The 18,262-nt window shown below is 40.7% G+C and overlaps 1 protein-coding gene across 3 annotated transcripts in view; it reads right to left on the bottom strand.

Annotated features, from left to right (window-relative positions):
• LOC120456255 (putative mediator of RNA polymerase II transcription subunit 12) overlaps positions 1-18,262 on the bottom strand; it is a 60,164-nt gene that overhangs the window by 25,153 nt on the left and 16,749 nt on the right. For 2 of the 3 annotated variants that reach the window (XM_039642986.1, XM_039642995.2), the window contains exon 1: positions 9,398-10,730. The exons of the other annotated variant lie outside the window; for it this stretch is intronic. In XM_039642986.1, the coding sequence (XP_039498920.1) occupies positions 9,398-10,081 (684 nt within the window). In that variant the 5' untranslated portion in view covers positions 10,082-10,730. Of the gene's footprint in view, positions 1-9,397; positions 10,731-18,262 lie in introns of those variants that run through there. 3 annotated transcript variants of the gene reach the window in all.

Raw genomic sequence — 18,262 nt, 5'->3', positions numbered from 1 at the left:
ACATCAATGACAGTTGCACGCTACAAGCCCTGATCTCGTTCTTGTTTCATTGCCCATCCTATTATTATCATATCAAAAGTCAATGATATTCCACTCGAAAGATGTTCATGTCCCACAGCTGCTTAGACCCCGAGTTCCCATCATGGCAGCTGCTGACCTCCAGCTCCACATATAGACACTCATCTCATCACCATAAGCCGAATCACGAACTCTGAACTCTGAACCCAGTCCCCTCCATTCCACTCCTTTGATCAATTAGAGGGCTTGAGACCTGCACTTGGCTCATGTCATATGCACTTTACGCACTGCGAGAAATATTTTTTTAGGTTTGTGCAAAAATGTGCTATATTAATCAACTGCATATTGCCAAATTTATAAACCACTTTCAAATCGAACTTCAAAACAAAAGTATAAGAATGAAAACTAAATTTAATTAAAACCATCTTATGGCGTGTTATCCAATCTTATGAACTTAAAGGTTTAAAATGTCAAAATTTTGTAATTTTTTCAAAGTTTGATAAACCTTGCAATAAATGAAAAAATCATGAAAATTCAAATTTCTAACCCATTTTGTTACATATTATTTCTGAGTGTGAACCAAAGTGGCGCCTTGAAATCAGAGAGGAATTGCTATAGAGACACATAGAGAGAATTTCCATTAGAGACACGCAACGGGGAAAAGCGGAAAACTCTTTGCCAGAGCTGCAAGGGAGAAGCGCTTCGGGCGCCGTCTATAATTTGTTTGAAGACACTGTGTGTGACACACTTCAAGTTGTCAGCATTTGATGGCTCACGGTGGCCACTCCCATGCCCCCTCGTATTTCCCCCCTTTCCCCCTTTCGAACCCAATTAAGCAATTTGTGGTCGACCATCACATGAAACACGCACACTGACCATTGGCATTCAGCTGACGAAAACCTCTAATCTTGGCCAGCTTTTTATTTGCCTTTAATGGGCAGGAAAAATTATATTCCAATTTGACTGGCGATAATAAACACAATTTTCACTTTGGGTCACAACACTGGTTGACATTTTCTATTATTTCACATTTTTTTATGTGATCGTTTGACTTCTGTGGCTAAGCATGAAACTGGAGTTTTTTACGACCGTTTATTAGATAAGTAATAGTTTTTGGATATAAATGCCTTTTTATGGGTTTGGTTATGGGGTGGGAAAATGGGTCAAAGATCTCGAAAGATATGAAATTTGATAGAGCTGTAAACCGAATTTCAGCTGAATGGGCAATTGATTGAATAGGATTATTAAATGGGGTGGGACTTTAAGAGTGAAAGTGGTTGGAAATTAAATAATTATAATTATGAGCTCATAAAGTATATTTCTGGCATAAACTAAATAAGTTCAAATTTTTATGGGTTTATCACTTCTGTTTTTATAAATTACTCAATGCTTTCAGTCCATTGAATTTGCACCATATTCATTCAAAACTTTATGCGATTTCCCTGACATTTATGGGTTCTTACTTAACAAAATCCACTCAGCCACTTTGGCGATTCGAGCTGAAAGCTCCAACTTGAACTCAACCTGCTAGTGGCACTCAAAAGTCTGCTCGCAATTTATGGTTGGTTCTACTTAGCACAAGTCTGAAACGAAGCTGTCATAAATTTGGTCGAGATATGACCCACAAATTGCCGGCGGGGCGGATAATAATTTATTAGAGTGGACGGGGCGGGGCGGGGCGGCTTGGCCAGATGATTTAATTAGGCTGAGAATTAAAAACACGACCTAGGCGCCAAGAGCAAATGCAGAGAAAAATGCACAAGCCATGATAACAAGTTTATCCGACAGAAACGAGACAAGAAGTCAACATGTGGTGCAGAGTTCAGAGCAGGCCACCCATCAACGGCCTGTCAGCCAGTCATCTTGTGGATCATCATCACTATCTGGCTCTGTTTCTGTGTCTTTGCAGCAGACATAAATTCAGTTAGCTGAGCTGCATGCGAAAGTATCTGGCAGATAGTATCTTTCTTGCCCGATTCGTTAGAGGGCCACATTGTGCGGTTGACTAAACGCCCGACAGTCGGCATGAGTGTTGGAATGCCTGAATGAATGACTCAATGCGTGTGCACTTGGCAATTGCCACTCTATGGTGTCCATCTGCAGCTCCAGCTCCCCAGCTCCCGAACTCCAGAGCCATCCAGTTATCAGAGTATACGTGTATCTGTGTATCTATCGGATGCAATCTGTGAATCGCCGTTGGCAACTCAAACATTGTTTCCCACTCTCGCCCTTTCAATTTCTCTGTCTGTATCTCTTCGACCGCCCGCATATTCAATCAGTTTATGTCAGTCTAAAGATTTGACGAGGGCTTCGAGTTTCATTTTTCGATTTTGTCGCTTTTCGGTAGTCAATTAAATTTTCCCAGAAATTCAATAACCAAATCCGACGGTATTAGGAAAAGGGCAACTTGTCACCGAGCAGTTTCTCTAGTCAGAAAAACCATAGGAGATGGGATCTCCCAAGACGGGTGGAGAAAATTAAAATAATTCTTGGAAATTGATTTTAATTTAATTAATTTTCATAAAACAATTTGATAGTTTAGTTTTCCTAAGAAGAACAAGCCAGACCAACTTTATAATCATTTCAATTTCAGTATTAATACCTTAAGTGCAATAGGGTAATTTTCTTTTATTTATTAACCATTATTTGCCATTTAAACTTCTTAAATGCTTGTTCAATAAGCACCAAGAAGATGAATTGTATTTTGCTTTTCCCTTAAGCATCCCATAATCGGCAACTTTTTTTCTCCTAAGCTCATTAATAATATTACTTTCCAGCTCAGCTACCTTTTTTCAAATTTGCATGGGCTTGCTTGGGCAATTGTTTGATTTTTCTCCGGGATGTGTCTTCTCAACCAGAAGAATTGGAGAACCCTCGTCGATGAGTAATGTCTCGATTCTCGATTGGCTTCATTTGGCTGCTCGACATGCACATTGTTGGGCTTCATTAACTTTGGCTGGGCGATTGAGACATTTGCACTGAATTGGAACAATCGAAAAGCACTCGTCAGCTAGGCATATTTAATGGCTTGCCAAAAGATTTTTCATAGATTTTCTGGGTGAAGTTTTTCTCTTCTTTCTTGCTCGACCTTTCGGTTTTTCACTTTTGGGGCGGGAAAATGTTGTCCTCCTTGCTTTGGTTTTTTTGACTACTTGCTAGAATTTCTGCTAGCTTCTACATTGTTCACTCGGTCAAAACTCAATTCTTTGTTTACAATTTCCGGAGCCGTACAATTGCTTTTCACCTCGAGTGTTTATTGCAAGTAAAAAGTGGCACTTGCACTTGGAAACAGCTGCTGCAGTAACGTAAATGTGTAGGAATGGAAGAAAGTGAGTTCAGGTGGACATTGGGGCGTTGACCTCAAGTCAATGCAAATGGAACTTACTTGATTTCAAGGTGGAATTTACAAACTAAGATAAACAAGAAAGGAAAACAACACAGATCGAATACTCATATTTATTCCTGTATGTATAAACAAAACCTAATGAAAATTTGTTGACGATAAGCTTTAAGAAGTTTTTTGGATCCCATGTAAAAATATAAATAGCAACAACGATGTAAATTAACAAACTTGATTCATTAAGGCAGTAAAAATATGAATATAAAAAAGTATATAATAATTTTGGAAAATCACAGCATTCATATAAAAATTAAACAACTTTTGATAAATGATTTGCTCTTTATTATACATTTTATTAGTTAATATATATCATTTCCCAATTTATAAGTTTTTACTTAAGCTGAAAAGGGCCAATCCCAATTAATCTTCTCCATTTCCAAATCCCTTTATCTGATGTCACCGCTTTTGAGGCCGAACAATGGCAGTATTTATACAAAAAATTATACAATTATTTCCACCCTATCCCCCGCTATTGAACAACATTTTGATGATGTCTTAGATGTGTAAACACAAATCAATTGGTGCGGGGACCGTAACAAATTTGTGTGTGTTTGCTGCCAAAGAAAGCAAAGAAAGGCCTACAAAGCGAGTTGCAAACGTCAAGACCACCAACAATCGAGGCGACTCCAACGTGATTAATGACCCCATTCAGCACAGGAGAGTAAAGAAAAGCGTGTATTATATCTTTTTGGGGGAAAATTGAAAAGCCAATCGCATTGGGGGAATGTTTCGGTGCTCGTATTGAAATTGCCGGCAAAACAAAACAGCACCAAACAAATGATGTGCCAGTGGTGCCGCTCAAATTCGACAAGGCAATCAAAATGAAGTTACCTCCAGTTCAGTGGAGTCATCAATCACTAAAAGTCCACGAGGAAAGACGAGTAATTGGAGTGGAAGAGAGCAGTGTAAAAAACCGAGAACAACGAAAACGATTTAAAATAAATTAATAGTGGTAAGAACTAAAGGGGTATGAATACATTTGGAGCCATGCGGCTGGGGCACTTCCAATGTTTAATTAGTTTGCAGAACAAAGGCCTCAGGGAGAGATATACTATATATGTATAAGTATAACTTCCAATGTCTGTTGTTGTCTTAACAAAGTGTCGGAAAGTTCAGTTCAGTTTAATTAAAGCCACAAGCCGACGAGATACTATGCGAGCATGGCTGACCAGCACCAACGAGGTACAGTAGTCACTCGGCAATGAAGCTTTAGCTGCACTTGCCATGCAGACGATCTTTAAAATATTAAAATCAAATCGCATTATTCAAGGATGCACTGTTGCCTGTTAGTCTGAGTGTAAATCCAATGACTTTGCATTCTAAACAAAAGCAGTGCAAACATTTCTGCCATCATTGGCTTCTGAACGTTGACGTGAAATGAGTGAAATGAGGAAAAATAAATGGGGAAATGCAAAGCGGATGGCAGGGGGGAGAAAACTCCTTCAGACCAGAATGTTTGAAGCCCTTGCACAATAAATACAAGCAACTCAACTGAACAGGACTTCCCCTTCTCAACTGGCAAATAATTAAAATTGTGAGCAAACCTAAAAATTACACAAAAGCGTGCCAGAAAGTAAACCAACAGAATATGGCACAGAAATTGTGAGGAAAACATAAACACAAATTAAATGCAAAGCGGGCGCGGTGCGAAAAATGGTAAAAATAAAAAACGGGGACGCCAAATAAAATAGCGAAAAACAAAATTTTATTCTGCTCATGCCAAGCACGAAACAAGAAAAATGGAAAATGAAAAATGGAAAATCAAAAAGGAAAAAGGAAGAAGAAAGAAGGAAACGCGCAGTCGGAGGTACGTTGGTAAGTTGCTGAGGCCGCAGGCAAATTTTTGTGGGGAAGCGACGGGGCGGTGGGCGGGGCCGTCGCACAAATTTTTAGTTAATTAAAACTAAAAGTGAAAATGCGCAAATTGCGGGTAATAAAAGCGCTTAAAGCGACTCCAGGGACACCAGGGGGTGAAAGGAAAAATTCTGGGGCCAAAAAGAAGCGGGCAATGATGACAAAATACAAATAACGATAAACATCCCTAAGGAAAATAAAACCGTGGGAGAAACAAGTAAAATAGGAAATAAAATCACATGGTTTCAGCTAATTTATACAACCGTTAGAAAAATCTCAAGTGATCTTGATTTTATAGGTTTGTTTAAGCACTACTTATTTTCACAGTGCACAGAGAACGGACGTCTACTAAAATAAATAGGGAAATATGCAGGCTGCTGTAGGACACAAGATGTAAAAAGCCAAATAATGTAAAATAAAACGGGGACAAAAAACAAATGCAATTTACAATGCTAACACACAAATTGGTTGAGGAACTGTAGGAAAAAATTAAGGAAAGGCGCCTACGAAAGAGGAAAACAACATTTTCGTACTTAAAAAACCGACTGCATAAATGAGAAAGAAGGAGCTGCAGAGGAAAAACCTGTGCGGAACTAATGCCATGCAAAAGGAAAAATGCTGGAAAATGCGTATATAGGGGTTAGGGTGGGGAAATGTGGCCTCGCTTTGTTTGGTCGCTGAAAAGCTGGACAGCTGGGCACAACACAATGGTGGGGTAAATGGGGAAAAACCGGGAAAATGTGCGAAATGAGGCGCCGCAAAAAACAAACCGACTATTTAACAAAAGGCAGAATGCAGGCAAAAAGTGAAGAGGGTTCTTTGTTGTGCTTAAGGTGACAATGAATTAGCAGGACTTCAATGGGATGCTGTTCCACAAAGGAAAGGGAGTAGGCATACTAAAACTTTCCCACTCAAAGGATGATATACGATCTGCTCAGCATAGGAAAGAATAGGTTCTGTTTCATACAGCATTGAAATCCATTCCACAAAGTTATCCAATAAATAATTCTAATGTTATTCTCACCACTACATGCACATACAATTAATAAAATCATAATAAAAAAATATATATTATATTCAGCTTGTTGAATGAAAATTTTAAATAAATCCGTTCAAAATCCTTCCATCTCGTTAGATTACTCTAGAAAATGCAAAAACTGTTTATATCCAAATTCTTTTGGACACTGCTCTTCTCTGTCTCTCTCTCTCTCTTATTCTTTGTGGCTCATACATTTCCATTTCTCTGGGGAAAAATCTAGACACAGAAGTGGAGCCATGCTGAATTATCATTCATTGCTTTTGCCACGCTTTTCGCTGACCAGCTGAATGAAAATGTGAAAAGCAGGCAATGCCAACAAAATGCAGATTAAGTCAACAACTTTGGTGTTAAAAAAATTGGGAGGTATTCCGGTGGTTGGATTTTCTTTGGTTTCCTGCACAATGGATACTATCTTGAAAGGTGTTTTTTTTTTTGTGTAAGTTGTTGGCAATTCTCCTGCCGGTGTGGAACTTTATTTTTGTTCTAGATTTCCCATTTTTCCATTGCTTTTTTGCGCGCTTTTGCATGACAATTAGGTGCAAATGAGATAAAACGCATGGCGCTGGGGAATCCATGCCACTTCATCCCAAAAAAAATTTTTTACAATGGGAAGTGACCTGCCTTCTTTATTTTCATTTGCACTCTAAAAATTTCCATCGAACTTCCTAGTAAATAGATCAGATTTTCCCTGGTTTTTCATGTTTATTTCAATTGCACTTGTCGGCCAAAAAATTGTTTCTCTAAAGAGGGCTGTCCACAAAATAAATTTCCTAAAAATAAAATATTACGAAGCAGAAAAATGAACACTGGTAGTGGAAATTATGAAAAATACCAAGTAAAGTGGCTGAACCGAAAAAATCATCATTAAAAATTAGCTGCACTAATTTGTGTGAAAATTGGGTCAGAAAGCGTGGGGGAGGGGGGCGCGTGGGGGCCTGCATTTAGCAAAGGGGGGCGTGGCAGGGGGCGGCCAAGTCAATAAAGCCACAAACGTTTAATTGTTTTAATGCTTTGAATTAATTGAATGTGCAAGAGGCAGTGCCTTCCATTTTCCCCACTGAAGCTGCAGCTGCGTTTGTTTACGCCCGCCAAAATGTTTGAAGTGGCTCCCGAGGAAAATTCGATGGCTGAGAGAGAGGGGGTGTGGAAAATCCGGGGGGAGGCAGTGTGTGGTGGGTGACGTGGGGTGGGTGCTGCCAGTGAAGCAGAACGAATTCGAGCTAATAGACTGATTGCAAAAGTTGCAGCAACCAACCACACAGGAAAAGCGAGGGGCAATGGAAAAGTGCCAGGGAAATGGGAGTACGTTGGAGAAGTGAAAGTGTTGGGAATCGATTTGAAAAGCAAATAAAACTGACTGCTGGCTGTTTAAGCCAAAGGCGCCAAATAAAAGTGGGTGGCAAAGCAGGGCAAAGCGAGAAAATATATAGAAGTGAAGTACCAGCAGTGAAGTACCGACGAGTATATCCAAGCACTTTGGAGATGCCAAGAAATGGAAAAGTCCGAGATAAAAGTAGTCCCACACTCGCTGTTATAATTAGATGCAATAATTGTTTATGCCCTAAATGTGAGTTAGCACATCGTTAAAACGGTCGAGGAAATCCAGAATAAGAATCTAATTTAAAGTGGTAAGGCTAAGCGTACCAAACACCATAAATTATATATAATATGCTGATAATTTCCATTGTTAATCTCTCGGAAAATGTTACTAAATTATGGAAATGCAGTGGTTGTTGATGCAGCTAATAAATTAATCATGGATTAAATTTCAGATTAGAGAAGTATATAAGGTTAAATTTATTAGAACATTATACCACCAATTCTTTTTCAAAACGCTGCATGTATCTTAGAAGTATAAATTTATGTTTAAATAAGAATATTGCATACATTATTTTGGGTAAACATTAGAAAGCTTTGTGTGCTTAGCAGCTTTTTGCTTAAATAAACTTGATTTGTATGTGTTTTTCTGTATGATCGGTTCTAGAATATTCTAAAATCTTCGCAACTGACAAAGCCAATTGTTAAATGTCGCCCTAAAGTAATTGAACATTTCTACTCAACAAACATTTCGACACCTCTTTGATAATCGTAATTAACTCTGATAGAGGAGGGGAATATGATTTCCAGATCATAGGCATTTTGCAATTAATACGCATTTAATTGGCGAAGGAGCATTGCGTTGCCAGAACATTCGATCGCATAAATCTCAATTGAATCTGAACAATTACCCAGAGCAATTAATAATCACAAAAAACAGACTAATCGGCTCGAAAAGATCTGAAAGGAACGTGCCGAGCACTCGCAATTAAAACAAATTAATTTGTATGCCAAGTGGCAAATTCTGCGGGCACAAGTACAGAGAAAAAAAGAAAAGAAATGATATAAAATGAAATGAAATGCAATCAGGGTGAGGAATCCGAATCGAGGTAATCTAATTGAAATGAAAAGTGCAAACCACTTTGCAAGTTTCAAACTATTGAAAATGTACATATGTAAGTAGAAATTATTTTCAAAGCTTTTCAATGTTAATCTGACTCGTCAGCTGTCAGCAAAGCGATTTATTGCATTTATCACTAATCAATTTATACAAAAATTGTTGTTATATTTGCATATAACATATGGCATAGCAAAGAGAAATAATGCCGTAGTTTTGCATTGCCTAATTAGTGTTCTAATTGATTGATCTCGAACGCTGAGTTTGCCATTAATTTAAATGGAATGCTCGTTGCCATCAATTAGCTTTGTTTTGTTATAAATGTAATTCATTTAAAGTTGTTAAGTATAAATATTACATTTTATCCTTTAGGGTTTTTTAGGGAACTACAGCTTGTAGTAAAAATTGTCTTTTCCTCTTCCTACTTTAAGAAGTGGAAGCAAAAGCTTATTGAGAACTCAAATTCAGAGGGCAGGAAGCAAAAGCATCTGTAAGAACAAAGCAAACCTACGTAAACACAAAAGATTTCCGAAATTCCAAGTATGCCAAGCTTCCAAGCACACCGAGCTTCCCCAGAATCCCACTTTGCTGGCCAAAATACTTCCTGCTCTGCGTCCAAGCCATTAAATCGAATCCCCTCGGACTCACTCACATCATTATCCTCCGATTTGGCATCATTGGGTTCCGTTGTTTTCGCTGTTGTTGCCATTGCCATCGCCGTTGTCGTTGTCGTTGTCAGCAGTTGTCGCTGCTGTTGTCGCTGCGCCAGCAACTGCAATTGATGTTGCTCCTTCTGCCGCCGATGGGCAATCTCGATTTGCTGCCACTGCCGCGGGGAGAAGTTGCCCTGATCGCCGGTTTCGATGGTGTGCAGCTCGAGATCTTCGTTATCGTACTCGTTGTAGTGTAGTCTGCGTTTGTGCACAGTCTTGGCCTTGTCATCGCCGAAACTTGGTGCCTGTCTAATGGGCTTCTCCTTGGCCAGCTCCTTGCTATGAGATTTATGCTGATGATGACGCACTGGTCGGCTCTGCTGCGATTGCGGCAACTGTTGCGACTGTTGCGGCTGCTGCTCCTGCAGATGCTGCTGCAGCTGGCGTTGCAACTCCAGCTCCCACGCCATCTGATGTTGCTGCAGGCGCAGATGATGCTGCTCGTGTCTCAGGCGCAATTCCTCCTGCGGATTCCGGCGCGTTCTGGCTGAACTTTTATCACGTTCTCGTCTGAAGTCATCAGACAACACCTTCTGCCAGCCATTATTCTGCACATTAGCCTGCGCCTCCAGGCGAACGAAACTCAGGAAAATCAAGGCAAGTTGCAGGGTATTCAAGTGCATTTTGTTTAGACACTTCTCCCTCTTTTTTATTAATTGCCGTTCACTTTTTCAACTATTTTACCCTATTTTATCCCGCACTCTACAATTCGATTTTCTTTAAGTTCAATTTTAATTAATTAGGGGTTCTGTAATTAATTGCTGTACATTTTTTTGTAATTTTTTCTATGCTTCACTACACAAATCTTTTGAAAAATGTTGAAATATTTCCACGGAATCTCGGAGATTTTCGTGGCTTGTTTAAAACATTTGGCGGTTGTTGTTAATGTGACAAGCGTGGCATAAATCATAAGCTAACCGAAAAGTGTGTCACGCACATTTTTGTGAATGAAAAAGCCGCTTTGTGAATCATTTGGTTTTAATTGGAGGCCAAGAGAATACCAGCGCACAGACGCCGAGGAAATCGGCTAGACAAACAATTGATTGCCAAATGCCAAGTAATTTTTTTTTCGGAGCAAGTTCAAGAAATTGTTGGGAAAAACTTAGAAACACGCGTGCTGCCTGTTGGCCATTTCACAATCCACAAAGATACAAAGATTCTTGTACTCGGATACTCGGATACAGTAGACGCACACACGGACGCAGATACACATACATGCGCCGATACACGCAGACACACAAACGACACTTCAGATGGCGAACGAACCGACGGCCAGAGTGATAGACCGTTGAATGCTGAAAATTTTCGAAAAACGAGAAAATGCTCGCAACAAATGTTGCGCCGGCCTTTACATTGGCAACATTTCCCCTCACTGCGTCGTGTGGATTGTAAACAGAAAACAGCTGACCGGCAACACTGCGCACGTGTGTGTGTATGTCTGGTGCAGCAGCACCTGGCAACATGTTGCTACAGCAGCAGCAACATGCTGCAATTGTGGGCTCAAAAATTGCACTTTTGATTGTTTGTTCAACTAATTCAACGGCACCGAACTAGTTCTCCTCGAAAGATTAACATTCTTGAGCAGCGGGATTTAATGGTTTCTGGGGAAATCTTTGATGTGCAGCGGAACGTCTATTTCTCAGCGCGGTAGGTGCAACCATTAAAGTGCAATCAGCTCAACTGGCTGCCCAAAACACGAAACTAATTATAATTCATTTCTGAAAAGCCCTTATATGTATATATATATTTAAATATATAAAATATTTAAATACCAAGTTACTGTCATGTAAATGTGAGGGAATCTGATTCCAGCAACTCCTGCGCAGCACCCACACTTTCTAGGATATTTCGTGGCCCTAAGCACGCACCATAATTCACGGGAATTAGCTCAGACATGCCATTGTCGCCCGGATTGATAGCTGCTCGTCGGGATCTTGGAACACCCCGGGGACTGGGCTCCGGGCACTTGGCACTCCGGCTCTCGAGGATTTTGGCACCTGCCGCTTTGGCAGATGCCTGGGATTAGGACTCGGTCACGTTGATGATGACCCACCCATTGTGTGATGCACTTTTCGCAGTTGTTGGCGTCAGCAAATGGGCCCGCTGGATGATTGATGGACCCTGCCAGGGCATTCCAGTTGGCGAGCTGCGGGCACGCATTATAATCCTCTGAACTCACCTGCCCAACTGTCCACCCTTACTCCTGGCCTGCAGTATCACGATGATGATGACGACGACGTGGCCGAAGTGGCAGAGGCAGAGGTGTTGCCCACTTGCACTTAATTGCATGTTTGGTCAGGCGAATCAACGCCCAGGCCAGAAAACCGCCAAAGTCAAAGCCGAAAACGCCCCTGGAATGTGCAGCCCACTATTGCCTCTTCAGATAACTTTCCGCTCATCTGCACTGCACAAAATTCTATTTCAGTTGGTCTTGCAGCGAAGGAATATTTATGGAGTGCAGACTAGATGTAAAAACCAATTCTAACATGTCTCTTAATTTGTCCTTTGAAACATTACATATATAATTGGATTACTGTGTGGTATCCCCATTTGTTCTCAGTGTGGTGAGGCGCCCCGCTGAGTGGCGATGGTGGCTGGCGGGGAAATTTATGTGGCCAGTTGGCCACGGCTAGAAGAACTTTGTGTGCACGGGGAAGCGTTTCGGGAGGAGAAGGGGACGATTGGGGTATTGCTGTTATTGCTCCGCTCCTGCTGTTGCTGCATAATTGATAAATGTTTACAAATTATTATGTTGCACATACAGCAGTGGCAGCAGCAGCAGCAGCAGCAGTACCATCGCCATGGAATGGCCACCCAGGCGAGGATGCCCCACCCAATCCCCATTTACACAGCGGACCTCGTGTGGTGATTTTCTTGTGCCTTGGAACCTGGTGAAAGCCGGCGCATTGGCGTTATACTTTATTAATTTTAAATACCCTAACCTCTTAGCCTGACAACGATTTGAAATCGGCAACCAAAAGTAATGGTAACTTTTCCTTCAACATATAAATAATAATAATATAAAACATATCATAATTATATCTTTGAGGTATATTACTTGATTAAGTATTTTATATATTTTTTAACAAATCTCTTTAAATTCGTACATATATTTTACTTCCTCCTATAAAGGCTATCTATAATTTTAATATTTTAAGAGTATTTCCGATTTCAGTGCTGCGCCGTGACTTTCTCCCTTTCTGTTCTTTAGCTTTTATTTTTGCTTCAGCCGTGTTGCCGTTTTTCTCACGGCGAGGCGCCAACTGCATTTTCATTTAATGTTTGCTGCAGCCGCTAATTAAAATGAATCCACGTAGACAGGCGGGCTGAATATTAAAGCCCATAGGTAAAAGAGGGGTCTCTTCCATTAGCCGCGACGGGCATTGTGTAATGGATCGGGGGCCGTATTTATAGCCAAATCAAATCGCTGGCAAAATCATTTTCCACCGAAGGACGGCGCTGCCACATTGCCCTTGGCATTAGCTTTGTTTTACTCCGCCACACTTTTTTGTATTCCGATTCACATTTACCGCATACAATTTGCCTAAGTTGCCATTCGGATTGCGAAGGGGAATTGCAGGGACAGCAGCTGCCGAAAGAAATGAAATCGAATTCAATACAAAATGCAAATGAGGCATCGGGATGGAGATTCGGAACCGCAAACGAGGATTGGCATGAGAAATGAGACGCCATTGAAATCATAAAAATCAAATTTGAAATTGATAGGAAGCCATCACAGCGGAGGAGAAATAACTCAATCTGAAATCGAAACCAGATCGAGAACAAAGTCATCCCCTAATTGAGATGAGCTCCTGCGAGGATGGCTATGGATACGATTGAGATATTCACACAATCTGACAGACACTTCCGGGTAATTATTGAAAATAGTTTGCCCACCAACAATGCCGACCTATGACACTTTTCCAGCGTTTTTCCGGGGCACAACTTTTCATTGGCCTAAACCGCTTAGCTCGCAAATGACGAGGGGAAAAGCAAATTGACTCGAGATAAAACTGCCACGGCCCAAGGCCGAAAACCCAAAACAAACCCTAACCAAAAAACACAGAAAAGGGTACCTAACCCCAGTTAGAGAGCAACGCTATTTCCGGTTGCCCCCCGGGGGTCAAAGACAGAGATAGACGACAACAGAGTGAGACAGATTGCTGGACGGCGAAAGGAAAGGGGCCACATCCAGTCAGCATTCAAATATTTGTCATCATCAAATGACATCTGTTTGTCGTTGGCTTTTGTTTTGAAGGCCGTCCAAAAGTTCGTGTAGTCAAAGGTCAGTGCCTGGCATATGAAAAAGGTGCGTTTCAGCAGTGTAGGCTGGTTAAACATACACGTTAGAATGTCATGGTATATTTGAGGAACTCATTTGTGGTAATGGTGAACTAATGCTTTACTACACGAATGTTATGCTCATTATTTTTAAAAAATTTTAAATTTTAAAATTATAAATAAATGCTTGAATGCTTTTTAAACAATCGCTTTTGCCGATAAGAATTTAAAATTCAACATGACAAGAAACCTTGATGTGAATTCAAGAGCTCACTCTTGTAGAAGAAATAAAGGCAATTCGTTGTCAGCGCAACGAAGAATTTGCATAAATCTCACGCTTGATCTGCCACGCCCCTTCTCCTTTCCAGAGGCAGAGTTAGAAAGGTGAAAGGTGAGCGGAGATAAAATAGATATGGGTAGATATGCAGACTTTAACGAGCTGCCACGTTCCCCAGAAGCTGCAACAATTTTCAATGGAAAATGCAGCGGCTGAAAATGTAAATAGCTAACAAGAAAATACATTAAAAGCCAGCTGAACCGAGCCGAAAGTGCAGCAGTGCGCCGAGATTTTCCGATTCCCCAAATAAATACCAGAAGACCCAATGACATAGTTTGCATACTCCAAGAAGATGCAGGAAGCGTTTAAGGGGAAAACCGATGAGCAGGGGAAATTGCCAGACCGGGGAGGGGGGTGCCTATTAAAGCGGCATTCGCAGCGTGTTGAAAGGCGTCGAAGCTGCAATTAGCCGAGGAGATTTTCCAGTGGGTGGGGAAAACAAGGCGTTGGGGAGCAGGTTGCGTGCGGATCACAGAAATAGAAACGCAGCTCTCTTTGGGAAAACAGAGAAGGAAAATGGAAGCTGGTGGAAAAAGTGGGGGCTTAATTTAAGGCTGTCTGCTGGGTAATAGAACTCGAAGAGAGTGTGGCCATTAATGAAGCGAAATAATGCAAATTCGATGTGTGTATTCATAATTATTCTTAAAATGATTGTGAATTTGTTTGCCTTTATTATAACTGGGAAAAGTAAGAAGTTTTTATATAATAAAGTTATAATCTATTCTCATTATATCAAGTTACTATACTTTAATGAAACAAGGCATTTCTGTAATTGGCAGCAGAATTCGGCAGGCTCTTCACCTATAGAATCCAATAAAGTAGTTTATGATTCCACTATCTGGATCATCCAATAGTATTATAATTTGTGTATAAATGTGCTGTAGATATGGCGCCGAAGGGGTGAGTCCTTTGTGTGTTTACGACTCTAGTGGCCATAAACAATTTGAGCCAATTCCAGTTAATGGCTGCCTTAACGATGCCAACGTGCGCCCGGTTAGTCAAAGCTGAGTTTCAAGAACATTTTCGACATATTTCTATAATCAGCCGACTGCAGACGTGCCAAAGCAGCAGCAATCGAAGGCCTCCTAACCAAAGGCTTCCAGTTGGGCTCCAGTTCCTCATCCTACGCCCATCTAATTAAGTGCATCAACAAATGGCGGGCGAGATTAGACGTTAGGCTGACGTGGGCGTATTCACCAAATTCGATCCGCACGAGACCCGTGATCCCAATGCCAATACCGAAAACCAAAAACCGTAACCCAAAGGGCATTGTCTAACTAATTGGATTAACGCTGATGCCTGACCTGGCACTATGGACCTCTTGCTCTTGGCTAGCTGCTGGGTCCGGTTCTCAGGTAGGATTCCAATACGTAGGATACCTCGCACACAGGATACAAAGCAACAAAGCCCACACATATATGCATTATGTACTGTGGCACTAAAACTCGTTCGTTCTCGCTTTTGTATCTCGGCCGGCAATCAATGTAAACAGCCAAACCCACAAATAACAATGCCATTTCGGCCAAGTCATTTTGGTTCTCACTGGTTTCCAAAACCTTTTGCTTACCATTACCATTTTGTACTTTTACGATGATTTCACGTCGGCGATAACAGAACAAAACGCTCGAGTGCTTGAAGAGAGGTCGAATATATTTTTCTAATCGTTTTGAGTGCATTTAAAATGAAATTAAACGAAACTTAAATGCTGAATGCGATCGGTCAATCGGAGTTTTGAGTTTTAAAAGTGGCGGAGATTTTGTACCTCTTGAAATGATTTATAAGCATAGTTAGCTGTGTTTTTTTGATTTCTGGAAAGGTTTATGATTCGTTCAAGCAAAAGGAAACTGAATATTTCTAAAAAATGTTTTTGTAGGACAAGTAAGTTGGTTTACTTTCTTAATGTTCCCTAAAAGCACACCTTTAAGCAGCACCTTTACTGAACTTTACATAAACAATATTAAAACTTACACCGCAAACATAAGGACATGCATTTTTGAAAGACAAGTTTTATTTCCATTCTAGTTGATCCCGAACAAGGAACGTCAGGAGCAGCTGTTGCAGTAGAATTTTGAGGTCTTTGTGGGGACTTCTTTCAATTTCGAGTCTGCCACAGCATTTTGCTCAACTTAATTGTGTGAAAAACTTTTCTGGCGCTCAACATGAGCAGACATGAATGACTGCAAAGTGTTTTCCCTCGGTTGGGGAAAGTGTACGACAGCCGTAAGAAAGTGAAAGTAAAAATTATTTAATACGATGGCATTTAAAAGAAGAATAAAAACAAACTTTGGCTTCAAATAACGCTAACAGGAACAGAAACTTAAGAAATTGGATTTTAGATATAAGTTTTACGTGCGCACTGGGCACAATGCAAATACAGTTTGAAAACCGTAGAGCATACAACTAAGTCAGTGCTACATATGTGATTATAAGTTTTTGATAACTAAAATACTAACTACTTCATTGAATTCGTTTGTACAAAAAAGGGGTAAAAAGTTCTTAGTAGTCTTAGTAGTACGAGTTTTTTAAACATGAACTGAAGGCGACTGCAAAATTTGTGAGTAGAATTTTCTTGGTAAAAATAGGAAAATGGGAAGACTATACTAAATGTGAAAAGAAAAATTGTGGGTGACGGAACTTAGCCAAAAGACAACGTGCTTTTACGATGACGCTTTCCATTTTGATCATGCTGATGATGATGAAAACTTGCACAGCAGTCACATGCGATGAAAAATGCACTAGAAAAAACACGCACACACTTAAACGTGAAAAGAATTGTTCTTGAAAAAGGACTCAATGAGGCGAACGAAGAGAAAGGAGGTTAAATTGCAAGGCAAGATAAAAATTGCAAGCTGCATTTCCACAAGAGGCGAAAAAGTGGATGCTCAAGTGCTCGCTGGGGTATAACAAAATTTTAAAAAAATACAAGATGATCGGGAATGACAGAAGAAAACCATAACTGAAGTGTCAATAAAGCTTGTTGACGGTTTTCAACGAGACCACGAGGCAATAACGCGAGCGCTGCTAAAATCGCGTGTGCCTTATCTAGCGCGCGTTTTCGTAGCGTTTCCCGAACGTTTTTAATTGGCATCAACCTTAAAGGCTTCCTTGCTTTTGACCAGCTGCGGTCACAGTTTTCCCTAATCACTGACTAAACAATTAATCAACCAAAGACCAAAGTTTCGCCAATGTCGGCGAGGTGTTGGTAATTTCCCCGCCCAACAAAGTGACATTTTCGAGGTGCACGTCAACACGAGCAACTCCCAGTTCCAGTTGATTAATGAGCTGTGATGCTAGGAGACCCGCCAGTGGGAAAACTGGGGAAAAGCGGGAGGAAATTGGGGGCGGGGGCAGTGCAACATCACTCCGTAACCGAAGCAGTAAGTTAAGCAGTTTTAAAAGGGAAATGCCAGCTGAAGGATTTGTTACTAGTGACTGGGGAAATGAGCGGCTTGATTACGTGAGTTCAGCTGAGCTGGGAAATGGCGGAAAAGGGAAGGAAAATGCGCATTCATAAGATGTGCCAGAGAGACAGACGAACGAGGGGGCGGATCAAGGGATCTGAACTAATTAAAATGGTTTATGAATGGGGTTAAGGAGCAAGCTCTGTGAATTCAAATCAACATATCCCCAAAAAGTGATACAATTGTACAAATTATTTTTTTAAAAATAACTTTAGGTACTATAAAACGCAGACTCTCTGTTAGGCACAATTTCATCCCGAAAATAGCATCAAACCGAAAGCAAACATACCCACATGGGCATCAATCACACATCAGATATCACCCTTCCATGCAATGGCAACATAATCAAGTCGGGAAATTCAGTTTCCCTCAATGCGGCGTATGTGGGACAGGATTTTCTCGCCCAGCGTGTCCCTATGTCAGATAAAGCTGCTTCCGACTGAATAACCAATCGAAATGATAACCGGGAATGGCCGAAACCGAAAGCTGGGAAATATTTTTCCACGCTCGGGCAACAAATTGCATAAATCAAGTTACAAATCAACTTGCAATCACAACTGCTGCAACAGTCACTGCATTAAAATCACTTGCGAAATAACAACATTTGAGCTCAATTTTTGCGCTCCCTCGGAAAATGTGATTGCGTTTTCAATTGCAATTTAATTTTGATACATATTTCCTAGCTGCATTTTTCTGCGTGGCTCTTTCCCTCTCGACCTGCTACC

This window comes from Drosophila santomea, chromosome 2L (genome assembly GCF_016746245.2).
Source record: "Drosophila santomea strain STO CAGO 1482 chromosome 2L, Prin_Dsan_1.1, whole genome shotgun sequence".
NCBI classification, from domain to species: domain Eukaryota; kingdom Metazoa; phylum Arthropoda; class Insecta; order Diptera; family Drosophilidae; genus Drosophila; species Drosophila santomea.
This window is presented reverse-complemented; position numbering and strand designations above follow the sequence as displayed.